Raw genomic sequence first — 17,607 nt, 5'->3', positions numbered from 1 at the left:
CCGGGGCACGAACCCGTATCCCCTGCATCGGCAGGCGGACTCTCAACCACTTGCGCCACCAGGGAGGCCCGACTTCTCTTTTGTACTTCAGATTTTTGTCCTTCAGATGTACCAGAACTAGAAAGCAGTGACACAAATTTATTCATTTATTTTATTATTTATTTTTGGCTGCGTTGGGTCTTCATTGCTGCATGTGGCGCTCTCGTTGCGGCGAGCGGGGGGCCACTCCTCGTTACGATGTGTGGGCCTCTCATTGTGGCTTCTCTGGTTGCGGAGCTCAGGCTCTAGGCTTACGGGCTTCAGTAGTTGTGGCTCACGGGCTCCAGAGCACAGGCCTAGCAGCTATGGCGCATGGGCTTAGTTGCTCCGCAGCATGTGGGATCCCCCCGGACCAGGGCTCAAATTCGTGTCCCCTGCATCGGCAGGGGGACTCAACCACTGCGCCACCAGGGGAGTCCAGCATCAAGACTTTTTAAAGCTCCCTAAGAGATTCTGAAGTGCAGCCAAGATTGAGGACCAGTCCTCTGTCTAGACTGAGTCAGTCTTGGTTTTAGGAACATTAAATCCCAAAGTCTGTAAAATAGACCAGTCTTCTTCCCCACCCCATCCTCCAGGCTGGTGAATTTCAAGTCTTTAATGTGACATGAAGCCCCCAGGTACTCCATTTAAAATTGATCTTTTTTAAATCCCATTGCATAATATGAAATTTCTCATCTGCCTTCCTCAAATGTGAGGTGAGAGCTGGGCCTGTCATTTTTTTCCCCTCGTCCTCTCAAGTCCTCTAATGTTCTTGCCAGGTTCTCTTCACGTTTTAATAGGATGGGCTCAAATTATAGACTTCCTGTAATTTCAAATTTGATTGCTAGGAGCTTGCCTGTCATAGTGTAGAAAGATTAAATATGCTGAGTATTGAGATGCTGGGATTGGTGATTATTACGTGTAGGTGTAATGCAACCTTTTTCTAATTAACACGTGCCTTTGTATTACATTATTATATATAATATGTTTACGTTACTAGTATTATAGTAGTAACATAAAAGAATTCCTGGATTTATTGCCTCATCTGTAAAATGATAATAGCACCTCAGAGTTGGTGCGAGGAGCAGGGGAATTTGTATGAGCCACTTGGATATGTAAAGCATCCATATGAGTTTATTCAAGGGGGAAATTTGGGAAGTAAAAAATATAAAGGAAGGAAAAATCACTTGTAACCACAATAACTAGGGAAGATCACTGTTCACGTTTTGCTGTATCCTATCATATATACATAATATTAGAGGGAAGTATGGGACTTACTGTTTTATTGATAAGTGTACAACTTTTACTGTTTTTTTTTTAAATTTTAACGGGAGGAGGAATAGCTGATGAAGAGAATTGGGTGGGGAGGGGAGAAGTGCTTTAAGTGGGTTTACTGGAAATCAGGAGATCTGAATTCTGGTTCTGGATCTGCCACTAAATGGATTTAGGGAATATTCCAACATTTCTGAGCTTCAACTTCCAGTTCTGTACAACGAGAGTTGGACGTAGATACTCTCTGAGCTCTTTCTGATCCTTTCTGGGTACAAGCTTTTCAAGGGAACTGGGTTTGGGAAATATATATAATAAAGTGGGAGCAGAGAACCTTGCTCTTAAAAGGAAAACAGGGAGCTGAGCCCGACTGCGTTAACACTGCCCACATTCAGTAATCCCCCTTCTCTTCAATCTCTGATTCTTGCATGGTTCCCTCCTAGACATCCCTCACCTCTGGACCATTTAAGCAACTTCCCCCGCAGCCCCGAGAGCCTACCTCGTAGGATGGGAACGATACGGTTTGCGTCACAGGGGTCTTTGACATCACGTAACAATGCGCAGGGGAGCCCCACCCCCAGGACCCTCCGCTCCCGCTAGAATAGTTCTTGAAGGCTGAGGTCGTTAGGATGGCACGCTTTCGCGCGTGTTCCCTGAGTCTGGAGAAGAACTTCGTTTTGGATGGAGTGGCCGTGAGCACCATGGCCCGCACCTATGAGCACGTGAGGCCCAAGCTCTGGTCGGCGATTCCGCCCTACAATGCGCAGCAGGACTGCCACGCCCGCCGGTACTTCCGGAGCCGCGTGGTTCCGCCCATCTTGCGGAAAACTGGTCAGGTACAGTAGCGCCGTGGAGGACCCTACCCGCAGAGCTTCGTGCCCGCAGAGCTTGGCCCTCGTGGCGGGGCCGACTTCCCAGATCCGGGCGTCTCATGGCAGCGCCCTCACCACCAGGGAGGCTCCCCGACTCGCACCCTCTCAGTTTTCTTAATGAAACCCGGGAACTGGCGGAGGCGGGAGACAGGTGTTGAGCGCAAGCTCACTGAGCTCACAGAGCCACCTTCCACGCCTGAACTTGAGAATGATTTCATTTTGGGTTTCTGCAAGCCTCTGCCAAACAAATGGGTTTCGTTGTCCTTTTTGGCATCACGGATCCACCCTTTGGGGTGGCCTCCCGCCGCAAATTCTCAAAAAGCCCGACAATCGGTAAAAAGACAACCTACCTAGGCGAGGTGCCCTCGGTCCAGTGACGTCGTAGTTCAAGAGGGCTCGCTCGCTGCGACCTCCTATGAGCTGACTGGAAGGAAACCTCCCAAAGTTCTGCAGCCTTCGCTTCTCCCCAGGCATTTTCCCTCGTGGATGTTGCCCCTCCCCCGCAGAGTACTTCCCCGGGATCAAAGATTCTGAGGCTATTACAGGCTCGGCTCCATTTTTTTCCAGCACTTTTGCTTCCAATATTTGTGTCTATAATACATGTCAGTGACTTAGGGAGAGGAGGACTTAATGCGGGTTATTCTGTGAACAAATCTTGGGAGCTTTTGTGGTCCTGGGTGTTAGTGTGTGCGCATGTGTGTTCAGTACATGCATATGGACACACACACCTGTGTGTGCCATGTTTGTGTGTGTTTGCTGTCTACTCATGTAGTTTTTATAGCAGAAGGAGCCAGAATCTGGGGGAAAACTCGAGAGTTTAAAAGCTTGAAAAGTAATATGGGGTACACACTTTTGAAATTTTCTATGTTCCATTTTGTAAGTATTCTTTAATCGTCACAGACACCATTTGTGGTAGGTATTATTTTCATTTAAATGAAGATCATGTTTATTGAAACTTTAGTATGCCAGGGCCTTTATTTGAAGGCCCTTTATATCTCACTTAAATTTCAAAGCAACCCCCCATTTTACTGATGAGGAAATTGAGGTCCAAAAAAGCTGTGTCATTATCCTAAGGTCACACAGCTTGTTAGGGGTAGAGCTGGAATTAGAACCAGTCTCTCTGGTGTTAGACATTGAGCTCTTAACTGCCAAGCTACACTGCCTCTCACTGAAAGGCAAGTCACTAAGTATATTTAATCTGTCTGGCCCTGTTACCCCTGGCTGTGACCTCTCCCTCACTCCATCAAGCCCGGAGGCTGGGGTTGGACTGTGCCTCTCTCTGCATCATGACTTATGGTCTTCTGCATTTTCTCCCTCATTCTCAGGATTATGGCGGTACAGGAGGGGATGGCTGGACAGTGGAATATTTCCAAATCTTCGGGCGAGAACAGAGATACCTCAACAGGAGAAACTGGTCAGGGGCAGGCAAGTGCCACACCTCCCTTTCCAGTCTCACCATGGTCCCACCTAGGAAGAGTGGTGTGCATTCCACAGAGAGAGAAACTGGGCCATAAAGAGACCTGGTTGGGGGAAGAGACCCAGGGTCTCTGCATCCTCTAGCTCTTCTTCTTATACGTGAGCAGATGGTGTCACAGAGCTCCCTAATAGCTATGGAGCATTCGCTGTATGTCAGGTGCTTTTTACCCTCAGAGTATCCTCAGGTTACAGCCAGGGAAATTGAGGTTTAGGGAGTTAAAATGATTTGCTAAGAAAGGCTGAGCTGGGGTTGGAATTCTACTCTTTGCAAGGAAGGCCTGTGTTCTTCTCACTGCTCCCAGAGCAGGCTGTGTCCTGCTCACTCTCTAGGCCCCACTTAGCAGCAACAGGAAAAGGGAGAGTTGAGACCTGTTTTTCTGGCAGGGTGAACCGTCCTCCCACCCCAACTCCACCACCCTTTGGCCACATTCTAGTCACATGTCCCCTGGCACCATTGGCCATATTGAGCTCATCCATTTTCTCCAGCTGGATCAAATGCAAGGGTGAAATTTTCTCAGTTCTCCTGGCAGCAAAGCAAGTTCAACCAAGCCCAGAAATTTCTGGCCCTTGCCGTCCCAGCATGTACCATTCACACTCCCCTGCATGCTATTCCTAGTATGAGGTTTGGTTTCCAGGATGCCATCTGTCTCTCTCCACCAACCCTTGGCTTTTCAGGATTGAGGGTTCAGCTGGGACATGGGAGCACAGTGACTATACCTGGATTGGCCCCCTATACCAGCCCAGTGGGAGTGAGGAAAGCAAAAGGGGGCTGAATACAGGCTCAGGCCTCTCTCTCTGTCCCACAAGGGCATTCCATCCAGCAGGTGACCGGACATGACCACTATAATGCCAATCTGAAAGCGACCCCGGGGTTCAATGGTCAGTTTGGCTATCGCCGGAACACCCCAGCCCTCCGCCAGCGCCCATCTGTCTTTGGAGAAGTCACCCAATTCCCTCTCTTTTAACGGCACCTCTTCTCTTCACACTCCTCAACCTGAATTTCTAAGATGTGTTTATGGACTCTCAGTGTTATTTTACATTAAAACTTTTGTGTGTGTGTCTCCAAGTGTGCTGTTTCTTCTTTGAGGCTGGTGGAGGGGGCAAGCTAGTTTCTCCATCCTCGGCTTCCCTACCCTATGGAGGAGGTGGGAGGAGAAAGGGCATCTCAGGCTGTGCCCTTAAACTCCATGCAAACGGAGTGCCAGGCTTGAAAGGAGAGGCCTCAGGTCTCCCCTGCAGCTGTGATAAGGAGGAAGGACACTACTTAAGCCCTCATCCAAGCTCTTCCCAGGCATCGGGAAGGCCCAGGTCAGAAGCTGGCTACTGTTTCCATCAAGAACGGAGCAGGCAGCGCGGCCACAGGGATTGGCGTTGGTTGCCCTGAGAAGGAGTTCCTGATTTTCCTGAGTCATCCCATCCGAGAGAACTGACATCTTCCTTCTTCCCACCTCAACTCATCAAGAGGCAGGGGACGATCAGAGTGTATCTGGGGCCGAGGATTCTGACACAGTAATACCGTGTATACGGAAACTTTCTCTACTAATGCTATGTCAGCTTCCTTTTCAGCTAGTTGACAGCATATCATTTTTCAAGTGCCCCACCCAGTTTATTGGTGGCCGAGAGGAAAACCAGAGCAGATGATGGATAGAAAAGGAAGTGGAGTTTTAGAATACAAAGCTTGCCAGAATTCCAGAGTGGGTGGAACTTGTTCGTATTGAATCACCATAAGTGGACAAGGAAGAGAGTCCCAGTAGGCCATGGGGTTATAGCTCAGAGGTAGAGCATTTGACTGCAAATCAAGAGGTCTCTAGGGCTTGCCTGGTGGCGCAGTGGTTGAGAGTCCGCCTGCCAATGCAGGGGACACGGGTTCATGCCCTGGTCTGGGAAGATCCCACATGCCGCCGAGTGGTTGGGCCTGTGAGCCATGGCCGCTGAGCCTGCGCGTCCGGAGCGGAGAGGCCACAACAGTGAGAAGGCCCGCATACCGCCAAAAAAAAAAAAAAAGAGGTCTCTGGTTCAATCCTGGTTGCCCCCTCCCTTCCTCCTTTATCCTTTTACTTCCATTAAGTGGAAGTGAGTAAATATTTCTTCACTCCCAGCCCCAGGGTCACTAGAGAAGGAAGACAAGAATTCTCAACGATTCTTGTTCAGAAGTACTAGTTACTCTCACATTCTAAATGACCACTGAGAACAGATCCCTGGAGGACTCCCTTGGGCTTCAATTAAGACAAAGTCCATGAGGAAATTCTTAGTCTAAGATTAGATCTGAGCGCTGTGAACACAATTTAGCAATATGATGTATGACAGAGTAAAGATAAAGACATTCGTACAACATGTATTGGTGAGAGCTTAGTACACGCAAGGCTGCTGTGAATTAAAAGATGAAAGAGGGGCCTCCCTGGTGGCGCAAGTGGTTGAGAGTCCGCCTGCCGATGCAGGGGATGCGGGTTCGTGCCCCGGTCTGGGAGGATCCCATATGCCGCGGAGCGGCTGGGCCCGTGAGCCATGGCCGCTGGGCCTGCGCGTCCGGAGCCTGTGCTCCGCGGCGGGGGAGGCCACGGCAGTGAGGGGCCCGCATACCGCAAAAAAAAAAAAAAAAAAAAAAAGATGAAAGAGGGCAGCTGTCCTCAGGGAGCTTTCAGTCTAGTGGAAGTTGACACATCCACACACAGCCATCAGAGGAAGGCACTCTGTAGCTCAAGAAAGAGATACCTTTTAAAAAGACCTATTCAGGGACTCTCACCTTTTAAAAAGACCTATTCAGGGACTCTCCTGGCAGTTCAGTGGTTAAGGCTCAGTGCTTCCAACGCAGGGAGTGTGTGTTCAATCTCTAGTTGGGGAACTAAGATCCCACAGGTGCTGTGTGGCTAAGAAACTTTAAAAAAGGCCTACCCACTTTTTCTAGATATAATTTAGAAATCCAGCTCAGTCTTGTCCCTGCAAGTGTCCACTGCTTGTGCCAAGAACGCTAGGCACATCTTCAGGACAATTCCTCATGTTTGAAAATGCCAAGTGGAAGCATTTGATTGGCCGAGCCATGGTCAGACATGCATGTCGTTTTCCTCCAGGAAGGGGACAAGGCGGTCTTGCCTCACCAGGTTTGACAACATGAGATATTACCCCAGAATTGGAGGGGTGGGTGTTTAGATGTAAAAATGAATGCATCACCACTACACCTTTTTTCCTCCTTGAAGAAAGTACTGTAAGGAGAGAACATGATAAGTTATAAATTTCAGTCCTGGCAGTCAAAGGTTTGCTTTCTCACACCCCTTTATTTCCCATTTGCTAAAAGTAATTAAATCAAAATTTTGTATTAAGTCGTGTTCACATTTTATCATGATCATGTAAATACTATTTATTATGGAGTCTATCCATATATACTGTGATAGTATTTCCTTTCTTGAAAACTTTTCTGAAGAAAATTACTTCATTTTCTCATTTGTGTATTTTTCTTTGTGCCTATTGGTAATTTGAACTTCAACAGCCTCACAGTACAATTATTCACCTGCTCCAAACCTACCAAATTAATTTTTCAAGGCAGTCCTCCTGACACCCTCCATCCTTCTGTTTCAGGCTGTTTAGACCTGCCACCCAGTTTGGGGTGCCTTGGGAATTCCCATTCTGTCTCCTCTGTGTTGGATTCTCTCTGTTTCCTGGGCAATGTCTTCCTTTTTCTTAGTTTCCTTCTTTATATGGTGGAGAATAATCTGCAGGAGCTTCTTGAGAAAGAATATATGGGAGGCAAAATTCTGGAGTCCTGGCATGTCTGAAAATATTTTTATTTTACCCAAACACTTGAGAGATAGTTTGTCTGGGAATAAAATTATTGTTGAGAATTTTTTTTTCAGAAGTTTGAACATCGTTGTCTTCTAGCTTCTCTTGGTAGGCTTGATGTCATTCTTATTTCCATATGTGACCTGCTTCTCTCTGTAAGATCTTAGAATCTTTGTTCATGATGTTCTGAAGTTTTTCAATGATGTACATGGTGATCCCTTTCAATCTAGAGATTCAAATCCTATCTTAAGTTTTATTTTTCTTTTATACTTTGTTCTCCATTGTTTGCTCATCTGGGGACTTACCTTTTCTCCCCTACTGTTCCTTTGTCTTTTTGTTGTACTTTCTAGGAGATTTGCTCATTTCCTTTTTTTTTTTTTTTTTGCGGTACGCGGGCCTCTCACTGTTGTGGCCTCTCCCGTTGCAGAGCACAGGCTCTGGACGCGCAGGCTCAGCGGCCATGGCTCAAGGGCATAGCTGCTCCACGGCATGTGGGATCTTCCTGGACCGGGGAACGAACCCGTGTCCCCTGGATCGGCAGGCGGACTCTCAACCACTGCGCCACCAGGGAAGCCCTTTGTTAGCTCTTTGATTTCAGTTTTCTCATAGTTCCAACTGCTCCTTTGCTATTACATTCTGTTCTAGTTTTATGGATACAGGTTATTCTCTGGTTTCTTTAAAATTATGGTTGTTTCTGAAGTATTCTTCTCCAAGTATTGTCTATTTTTCCTCAGTGTCCTTTTTGCTGCTGTTTCCTTTGGTTTTAGATTATTGTGTTGAGAGCAGTCACCAAATAACTGGCACTCCATAGGGTAAAGGCCATTGGAAGCTCTGTATTCTTCAGTAGGGCTTGCTGACTGATGGATTTCCTTGTGGGGAGTCCAACGGTGAGCCAGCCTTTTCATCTGGCAACTTCCAAATGTCTATATCTGTGGATCACCATGCCCCTATTCCTTGGGTCATTTGATTTCTCCATAGAAAAATTCTGAGATCTCCTGCCTGGGGAGTAGAACAAGGAGAAGGAAGGGAATTAGTGACGCCATTTTTCAATAACCAGACTTTCGCTTAATCCCTACAGCCATTCTGAAAGCCCTTGGCCACCCAGTTGGAAGTGGAGGGGTCTCACAGGTTCAGTCTCCCCAACAGATCTTTCATCCTTGGGACTGGGGATAGAGATTAAGAATCTTAACTGCTCCTTATATAGACTTTCACCAAAATTCCCTATTTGCAGCCCACCTGGTGGTGCCAATTTCCCAGCTTTTCTGGGATTCCTCAAGTATCAGTCAGTTCTCTTCTCTGTTCCTCTCCACAGTTCTCACTCTTGGAAACCACCATTCCGTTTTCTGTCTGTATAAATTTGACTACTGTAGTACCTCATATAAGTGCAATCACACCGTGTTTGTCTTTTGTGTCTGGCTTATTTTATTTAGCATAAAGTCTTCAAGATTCCTCCATGTTGTATTAGGTGTCAGAATTTCATTCCTTTCTAAGGCTGAATTATATATATATACAAACATATATATAAACACTTTGTTTATCCATTCGTCAGTGGACACTTGCGTTGCTTCCATCTTTTGCTTACTGTGTATAATGCTACTATGAACAGTATGAACAGAATATACAAATATCTGTTTGAGTGCCTACTTCAAATTCTTTGGAGTATGTACTCAGAAGCGGAATTGTTGGATCATATGGTAATTCTATGTTTGATTTTTTGAGGAACTGCCATATACCCAGAGATATTTTAAAATTTGATGCCTAGTGCAACCCAGGTCTCCAGATTTGTTTCTTTATCTCCCAGGTCATTTTAATGTGCACCCAAGATGAAGAACCACTGTCAGAGCCAATACTTAGGTTTCAGCTTCCTCTTCTCTGCTAAATCACACCCCCACACACTGCTTTCCATCTTCAAAAACTGTTTGACACAGCTCTTCTCTTCCTTCTCCAGTTCTCTTTGTCCTTGTCAAGTTATATATGCTATTGTTTTAGAAGAGTTTGGGGAGGGGATGAAGCTATTGACAAATACACATGTTCCATGTTTGTTTCTCTATGATAATTATTTTTATATGGATTTTCAAACGTGCATACATGTGGCCTATCTCTTGAGTTGGAATTCCTTAGGAGCAACTGCTTTGCTGTGCTTGCTCGTCCTTTACAGTGGCCAGCAAACAGTTTTCTTGCATTATCCCATTCATTCATTCACTCATTTGTTCATGTAGCCACAGTACAGAACACCTACCACGTGCTGGGCGCACACCGTATGCCCCACATAGGATGGCAGTTGTTGGCCAAACAACAGATATAACTCTACCAACATACACATTTGGTCAAATGAAAGCTGTCTTCAGTTCCTTGCCCTTTTTGTTGTGTCTTTGTTTTGATAGACACATGCCAGGATGATATTTGAAGTTGCTTTCAACACACTGAGCCACGTCCACCTTTTAACCCTAGTAATTAAAAGGTCACCTATTTATTTATTTATTTTTTAATTAATTTATTTATTTTTTGGCTGCACTGGGTCTTCGTTGCTGTGTGTGGGCTTTCTCTAGTTGTGGCGAGCAGGGGCTGTATCAGTTGCAGGGTGCGGGCTTCTCATTTCGGTGGCTTGTTACCGAGCACAAGCTCTACGTGCGTGGCCTTAGTTGCTCCGTGGCATGTGGGATCTTCCCGGACCAGGGCTCGAACCTGTGTCCCCTGCATTGGCAGGCGGATTCTTAACCACTGTGCCACCAGGGGAGTCCCCCACCCTTTTACTTGTTGCAACACAACAGAATTTGGACTTATTACAGCAGCACTAGAATCTTTCATTACCCAGCAGGAGTCCCAATCTCAAGTCCTACTGTTCCCTATGCAATCACTACACCTTTTATGTCTCTTTTTAAAAGTAAAAAAAAAAAAAAAAAGGACGGATAGAACCCTAGGACAAATGGTGAAAGCAATGCTATACAGACAAAATCTCACACAGAAGCATACACATACACACTCACAAAAAGAGGAAAAGGGGAAAAAATAATAAATCTTGCTCTCAAAGTCCACCTCCTCAATTTGGGATGATTCGTTGTCTATTCAGGTATTCCACAGATGCAGGGTACATCAAGTTGATTGTGGAGATTTAATCCGCTGCTTCTGAGGCTGCTGGGAGAGATTTCCCTTTCTCTTCTTTGTTCGCACAGCTCCCGGGGCTCAGCTTTGGATTTGGCCCCGCCTCTGCGTGTAGGTCGCTGGAGGGCGTCTGTCCTTCGCTCAGACAGGACGGGGTTAAAGGAGCCGCTGATTCGGGGGCTCTGGCTCCCTCAGGCCGCGGGGGAGGGAGGGGTACGGAGTGCGGGGCGAGCGTGCGGCGGCAGAGGCCGGCGTGACGTTGCACCAGCCCGAGACGCGCCGTGCGCTCTTCCGGGGAAGTTGTCCCTGGATCCCGGGACCCTGGCAGTGGCTGGCTGCACAGGCTCCCGGGAGGGGAGGTGCAGATAGTGACCTGCGCTCGCACACAGGCTTCTTGGTGGCGGCAGCAGCAGCCGCAGCGTCTCATGCCGGTCTCTGGGGTCCGCGCTGTTAGCCGCGGCTCGCGCCCGTCTCTGGAGCTCCTTTAAGCGTCGCTCTTAATCCCCTCGCCACGCGCACCAGGAAACAAAGAGGGAAGAAAAAGTCTCTTGCCTCTTCGGCAGCTCCAGACTTCTCCCGGACTCCCTCCCGGCTGGCCGTGGCGCACTAACTCCCTTCAGGCTGTGTTCACGCCGCCAACCAGACCGAAGCCAGACCCTCAGCTCCCAGCCCCGCCCACCCCGGCGGGTGAGCAGACAAGCCTCTCTGGCATCACTTTTAGAAGCCTGTTTGTACATTCATAGCTGAAATGCTTTTATGTCCCTTCCTTTGCCACTTAGTAAGAATTGCTTAAGTGGATGGAGTACATGCCACACACTCGGTGCTGTACTTTGGCTTCACATCTTGTACCTCAGGTCACAAAAAACACAGAACCACAGAGTGAAAAAATTATTCCTTTTTCAATTCTTTTTTGTTCCTGAGTAACTTAAGGGAAAAGTTTTATTTGGTGTCAACTGTCTAACACTTCTGAATCCTCTCTCTTTTTTAATCAAAGAGAGTAGATGTAACTATCTCGCTAGTGTTTTTTATTTGTTTGTTTTTGCTGTGTCACGCGGCGGGCCCTGGGCAGTGAAAGCATGACGTCCTAACCACTGGACCGCCATGGAATTCCCTAGCTAGTGTTTAATAATTTGTATTTGATTTTCCATTCTACTTATGGCAAGTGATACTGGTTTTCCTTTTTTAATGACAACTTTATTGATATAATTCGTATTTGATAAATTTACCTATCAAACATGCACAATTCAATTGTTTTTAGTATATTCCCAGAGTTGTGAAACGGTCCCCACAATCAATTGTAGAACATTTTCATCAACCCCAAAAGAAACCCCATACCCACTGGCAATCACTCCCCATTCCCTCCAACCTATCCATCTCTAGGCAACCACTGATCTACTTTTTGTCTCTATAGATTTGCCTATTCTAGACATTTCATACACATTGAATCATATAACATGTGGTCTTTTGTGACTGGCTTCTTTCACTCAGCATACTGGTTTTCAAAGTTCATCTATGTTGTAGCATGTATCAGGACTTCACTCCTTTTTATGGCCATATAATATTCCATTGTATGGATATACCACTTTTATCTGGCCATTCATCAGTCGATGGATATTTGGGTTGTTTCCATGTGTCGGCTCTTATGAATAATGCTGCTATTGTCAAAGAAAACAAATAGTTGATCTAAGAAAGAAATGGAAACTTTTATTCAAACCAAATCGAGAATTATAACCCAGGAACAGCCTCTCAGAAAGCTCTGAGAACTGTTCTGCCCATTAGAGGTCAAAGCACAGTTATATATGGTTTTGAGACTGAGGACTGTACATTAAATGACAGTTTACACAATCCAGGTCTACAGGTACAAAGCAAGTAGTGGGTGGGTCACGGGTCACAAGATTAAGAAGGAAGGTTATCTCCTAAGGAGTTGTGACCCTTGATGAGATTAAGAAGGAATGTTATCTCTAAAGAGATCTGGTTAATGCAGATGCACACTAAAGGGGAGGGGGAGGAGGCTCAAATGGGCAAAGACAAATTTTCTGTTTAAATTTTTCTTGCTATAAAATATGAGTTTTATTTAATCACTATGAATATTCACGTACAAGTTTTTGTATGGATATATGTTATCATTTAACCTACATATATACTGAGGAGTGGACTTGCTGGGTCATTTGGTAATGTTACTGAAAGTGGGGTCCGGCTGCTCACCGCTCAAAAGCCAATAAAGAGGCAAGTTTGGTGGAAAGGAAAATTTGCTTTATTTTGAATGCTGGCAACCGGGGGGAGGGCAGACTCCTGTCCAAAGGCTGACTCCCCACCACTGACAATCAGTGGGCAAGAGCTTTTATAGATGGAGGGAGGGGGCTACATGCAGAAAGCTCTGACAGTCATCTTAAAATTGGTCATGCGGTGGTCTGACCAGCATCATCTTGATTGTTGTAAGTACAGTTAATCTTCAGTTCCAGGGTTTGTTCCCATTTCCTTGAGGCCAGTTCTCGGAATTGTAGCAGCTTATGTCATGGCTACAGTCTGGTCATCACGTAGTTAACTTCTGGGGGGGGGTTTCAGTATCTACAAGACAGCTCACAGGACATGGCACAGAATATTATCTATAGCCCTTGAGAAGGAACTAAAGGTCCTTGACTATGCTTAATGACTAAACTATCTTATTTCTCTGATTAAACTTATTCTTTGGCTAAAGTTTTTTCACAGACAAAAGGCAGGCGGAGGATATGGCGGGGAAGGACCATAGGGTCCTGCTCTGTTTTCAGTAATTATGTTTAACCTTTTGAGGAACTGCTAGACTGTTTTCCACAGGGTTGATTTTCTGTTAAAGTTTCTTTTTCAAATAAATTTAAGTAAATATTGACTCCGTATACAACAGCTACAAGAACTAATAAGTGGGGAATTCCCTGGCGGTCCAGTGGTTAGGACTCGGCACTTTCACTACCAGGGCCCAGGTTTGATCCCTGGTGGGGGAATTAAATTCCACGAGCGTGCGGTGCGGACAAAAGAAATAATAATAAAATAGCTTCACAGTGGTGATCATTTTGAAATGTATAGAAATATTGAATCACTATATTGTGCACCAGCAACTTACATAGTGTTGTAGGTCAATTATTCTTCAAAAACAAACAGGGACTTCCCTGGTGGCGCAGTGGTTAAGAATCCACCTGCCAATGCAGGAGACACGGGTTTGAGCCCTGGTCCGGGAAGATCCCACATGCTGCGGAGCAACTAAGTCCATGCACCACAACTACTGAGCCGGTGCTCTGAGAGCCCAAAAGCCACAACTACTGAGCCCGTGTGCCACAACTACTGAAACCCGTGCGCCTAGAGCCCATGCTCTGCAGCAAGAGAAGCCACTGCAATGAGAAGCCTGCACACTGCAACGAAGAGTAGCCCCCGCTTGCGGCAACTAGAGAAAGCCCGTGCGCAGCAACAAAGATCCAATGCAGCCAAAAATAAATAAATAAATAAATAAAATATTTTTAAAAGCTGCTGGATTCTGAAAAATAATGTAGTTATGAAAAACAAACAAACTCATAAAGAAGGAGATCAAATTTTGGGTTACCACAGGCGGGGTGTGGGGAGAATTGGATGAAGGTAGTCAAAGGTACAATCTTCCAGTTATAAGATAAATAAGTCCTAGGGATGTAATGTACAACATGATTAATATAATTAACACTGTTGTATATTGTATATGAAATTCGTTAAATGTGTAAATCTGAAGAGTTCTCATCATAGGGAAAAATTCTTCTTCTATTTCTTTTATTTTGTATCTATATAAGACGATGGATGTTTGCAAAAAAAGAATATAGGTGAAAGAATACATCCATGAGAAGGCAAATTCTGCTCAGTGAAGGAAGCATATAGAGGCAAATACATCCAATAAATATTTGTTGTGTGTTTACTACGTGCCTGCAGTGAGATCACACCCTAGTTGGGGAGACAGAAAATAAACAAATGCATAAATAATCCAATGTCAGGTCCTGATATGGGCATAACCTAGGCAGAGGCATCCCCAAGCAAACAGCTGCATTTAGTGCTCAGCCACAGCAACAGAGAGGTGCTCATTCAAGTTCTGTGCCGGGTTTGGGAAGCATGCTTGGACCTACAGCCCCAACCCTGCTTCTTCAGCACTTACGGGTGACATTTTGCCTTACCGAGTAGCTCTGTGTTGATTTCTTTCTGTGTGACTTTCGTCGATGCACACACAGAAAAGAGCACATATCAAAAGTGTGCAGCTCAATAGACATCCCACCCCAAGCACACCTGGGTAACCAGCATGCAGCATCCCTCACCAGGTGCCCTTGCAGCCCCTCTGCCACTAACGGTTACCAGTGTCTTGACACGAACACCATAGATCTGTTTTGCATGTTTCTGAACTTTATATAAGTGGAATTAACAGCACATGCTCAGTGCATACTCTCCGGTTCTTTTACTCAAGATTAGGTCTGTGAGATATATTCATGTTGTTGTCTCTATCAGTGGTTTGCTTTTTTCATTGTCATCTTTCATTGTCTGATTCTCACAGTCTACTTACCCATTCTATTAATGGACATATGAGTCATTTCCACTATTCTCTCTCTCTTAAAATTTTATTGGAGTATAGTTGATTTACAATGTTGTATTAGTTTCAGGGATACAGCAAAGTGACTCAGATATATATATATATATATATATATTCATTCTTTTTATATATACATAAATATATATATATTCATTATATTCTTTATATATATATATTCATTCTTTTTTTGATTCTTTTCTCATATAGGTTATCACAGAATATTGAGCAGAGTTCCCTGTGCTATACAGTAGGTTCTTATTAGTTATCTATTTTATATATAGTAGTGTATATATGTTAATCCCAATCTCCCAGTTTAACCCTTCCCCCCACGTTTCCCCTTTAGTGACCATAAGTTTGTTTTCAATATCTGTAAGTTTTCCACTATTCTTTTTTTTTTTTTCGGCCGAGCCACGCCAAGTCCTAACCACTGGACCACCAGGGAATTCCTTCACTCTTCTTTTAATAAATTTTTTTCTTGCTAAAAAAAGAATAAAAGTGAAAGAAAAAATCTCACTATCAAAAAAATTAAAAATAAAATAGCATCACACACACACACACACACACACACACACACACACACACAAATACTGTGACTTCCCTGGTGGTCCAGTGGTTAAGACTCCGTGCTCCCAATTCAGGGGACCCAGGTTCAATCCCTGGTCAGGGAACTAGATCCCACATGCACACTGCAACCAAGAGCCTGCATGCCGCAACTAAAAGATCCCTCATGGACTTCCCTGGTGGGCAATGCAGGGCACACAGGTTCGATCCCTAGTCCGGGAAGATCCCACTTGCCGCAGAGCAAATAAGCCCGTGCACCACGGCTACTGAGCCTGCGTGCTAGAGCCCGCCGAGCCACAACTACTGAGCCCAAGTGCCACAACTACTGAAGCCCGCGTGCCTAGAGCCGGTGCACCACAACAAAGAGTAGCCCCTGCTCGCCGGTACTAGAGAAAGCCTGTGCCCAGCAACGAAGACCCAGTGCAGCCAAAAATAAATAAATTAAAAAAAGAAGATCCCTCATGCCGCAGCAAAGATCCCACGTGCCGCAACCAAGACCCGGCACAACCAACTAAATAAATAAATTTAAAAAAAATACTTAGGGGGCTTCCCTAGTGGCGCAGTGGTTGAGAGTCCGCCTGCCAATTCAGGGGACACGGGTTTGTGCCCCGGTCTGGGAAGATCCCACATGCCACGGAGCGGCTGGGCCCGTGAGCCATGGCCGCTCAGCCTGCGCTTCCGGAGCCTGTGCTCCGCAGCGGGAGAGGCCACAACAGAGGGAGGCCCGCGTACTGCAAACAACAACAACAACAACAACAAACAACTTAGGAATAAACTTAACAAAAGATGGGCAAGACCTCTATTCTGAAAATTACAAAACACTGCTGAAATTAAAGAACACTCAAATAAATAAAAGAATATACCATGTTCACATATAGAAGACTCAGCCATGATAGGGGATGTCAGTTCTCCAGACCCATAGAAACAGCACAATCCCAATCAAATTCCAGCATTTTTAAGGTGTCAAGCTGATTCTAAAATGTATATGGAAATACAAAAGTCCTAGAACATCCGAAGTCATCTTCAAAGAAAGGAACAAAATTGAGCCTGCTCTCCATACTTTATATAAAGCTATGGTAACCAAGACAGATGGTACTGGCATACGGATAGACAAATAGATCAGTGGCGGAGAATCGAAAGCCCAGAAATAGATCCCACTTATATGGTCATTTGATTTTTAACAAGGCACCAAAATAATTCAATGGGGAGAAAAAATCTTTTCAAAAATCGGTGCTAGAATAACTGGATATCCATATGGAAGAAGATGAATCTCATACCATACACAAAAATAAATTCCAGACATGGCACATCGCTACCTAGGGTAGACCTAAAATGTAGTGATGTGAGCTAGTTAAGCCTAGAGTTGACTCTGATTTCAGTGACACCCAGAAGTGTGTACTCTTCAAGGCTCTCTAGAATACAGGAAGTCTCCTTCTTAATAACCACAACACCAGGCAAATGCTATGGGCTAAGGACCCAGCCACAGAAAATGCAGATGGGTGAACTGGAGCCTCTTATTATGCTCTGTGACTCCTGTTAAAAAGCAAAATTCAACTGAGTAGATTTGAAGATCTAGTTGGTTTTATATAACAATTCATAAGGAGCTCTGAGGAGCTGTACAAAAATGGAAAACTTTTATAGGCGGAAGGAGCGAGAGCAAGGAAGTTATTCCAGCAAAGAACGGATTGTGTCAGGCAAGGTCACCTTTCTTTGGGGATGGTTGGGGGGTCTGTGAAGTGGATTACCTCACTAGTGTTGACCAGATAATTCCAGATTGGTCACATTCCTGGGAGAAGCTGAAACTGCAGTTACATTCGGTATTAAGTCTTGGTTTGCTGATGTGAGACTTAGCACAAGTGACTCCATTTGGGGGCCTGTTGTTTATTTTTTTAACACTCTCTGATTGTTTCCTAGGCGTTGTGGCTTGTTTTTGAGTGGCATGTCAATACCTTCCTGGTTGTATGT

At 45.2% G+C, this 17,607-nt stretch overlaps 1 protein-coding gene across 1 annotated transcript; it reads left to right on the top strand.

Moving 5' to 3' along the window:
- The first annotated feature begins 1,916 nt into the window (after window positions 1-1,916).
- Window positions 1,917-4,650, top strand: SPMAP1 (sperm microtubule associated protein 1). The gene is made up of 3 exons (XM_060082619.1): window positions 1,917-2,123; window positions 3,485-3,584; window positions 4,443-4,650. The coding sequence occupies exons 1-3, from the start codon at window positions 1,917-1,919 to the stop codon at window positions 4,598-4,600; spliced, it is 465 nt and encodes a 154-aa protein (XP_059938602.1). The 3' UTR covers window positions 4,601-4,650.
- The last annotated feature ends 12,957 nt before the right edge of the window (window positions 4,651-17,607 follow it).

Source organism: Mesoplodon densirostris, chromosome 18, assembly GCF_025265405.1.
Source record: "Mesoplodon densirostris isolate mMesDen1 chromosome 18, mMesDen1 primary haplotype, whole genome shotgun sequence".
In the NCBI taxonomy this organism is placed as follows: Eukaryota; Metazoa; Chordata; class Mammalia; order Artiodactyla; family Ziphiidae; genus Mesoplodon; species Mesoplodon densirostris.
Note: the sequence above shows the minus strand (reverse complement) of the source record. Positions and strands in the feature narration are given on the sequence as shown.

What these genes read in the sequence shown, in the direction of transcription:
- SPMAP1 (XM_060082619.1), top strand. Translation starts at nt 1,917, where the DNA reads ATGGCACGCTTTCGCGCGTGTTCCCTGAGTCTGGAGAAGAACTTCGTT. An exon ending in TCTTGCGGAAAACTGGTCAG is followed by an intron (nt 2,124 to 3,484) that starts GTACAGTAGCGC and finishes CCTCATTCTCAG; the next exon opens with GATTATGGCGGTACAGGAGG. An exon ending in GAGAAACTGGTCAGGGGCAG is followed by an intron (nt 3,585 to 4,442) that starts GCAAGTGCCACA and finishes CTGTCCCACAAG; the next exon opens with GGCATTCCATCCAGCAGGTG.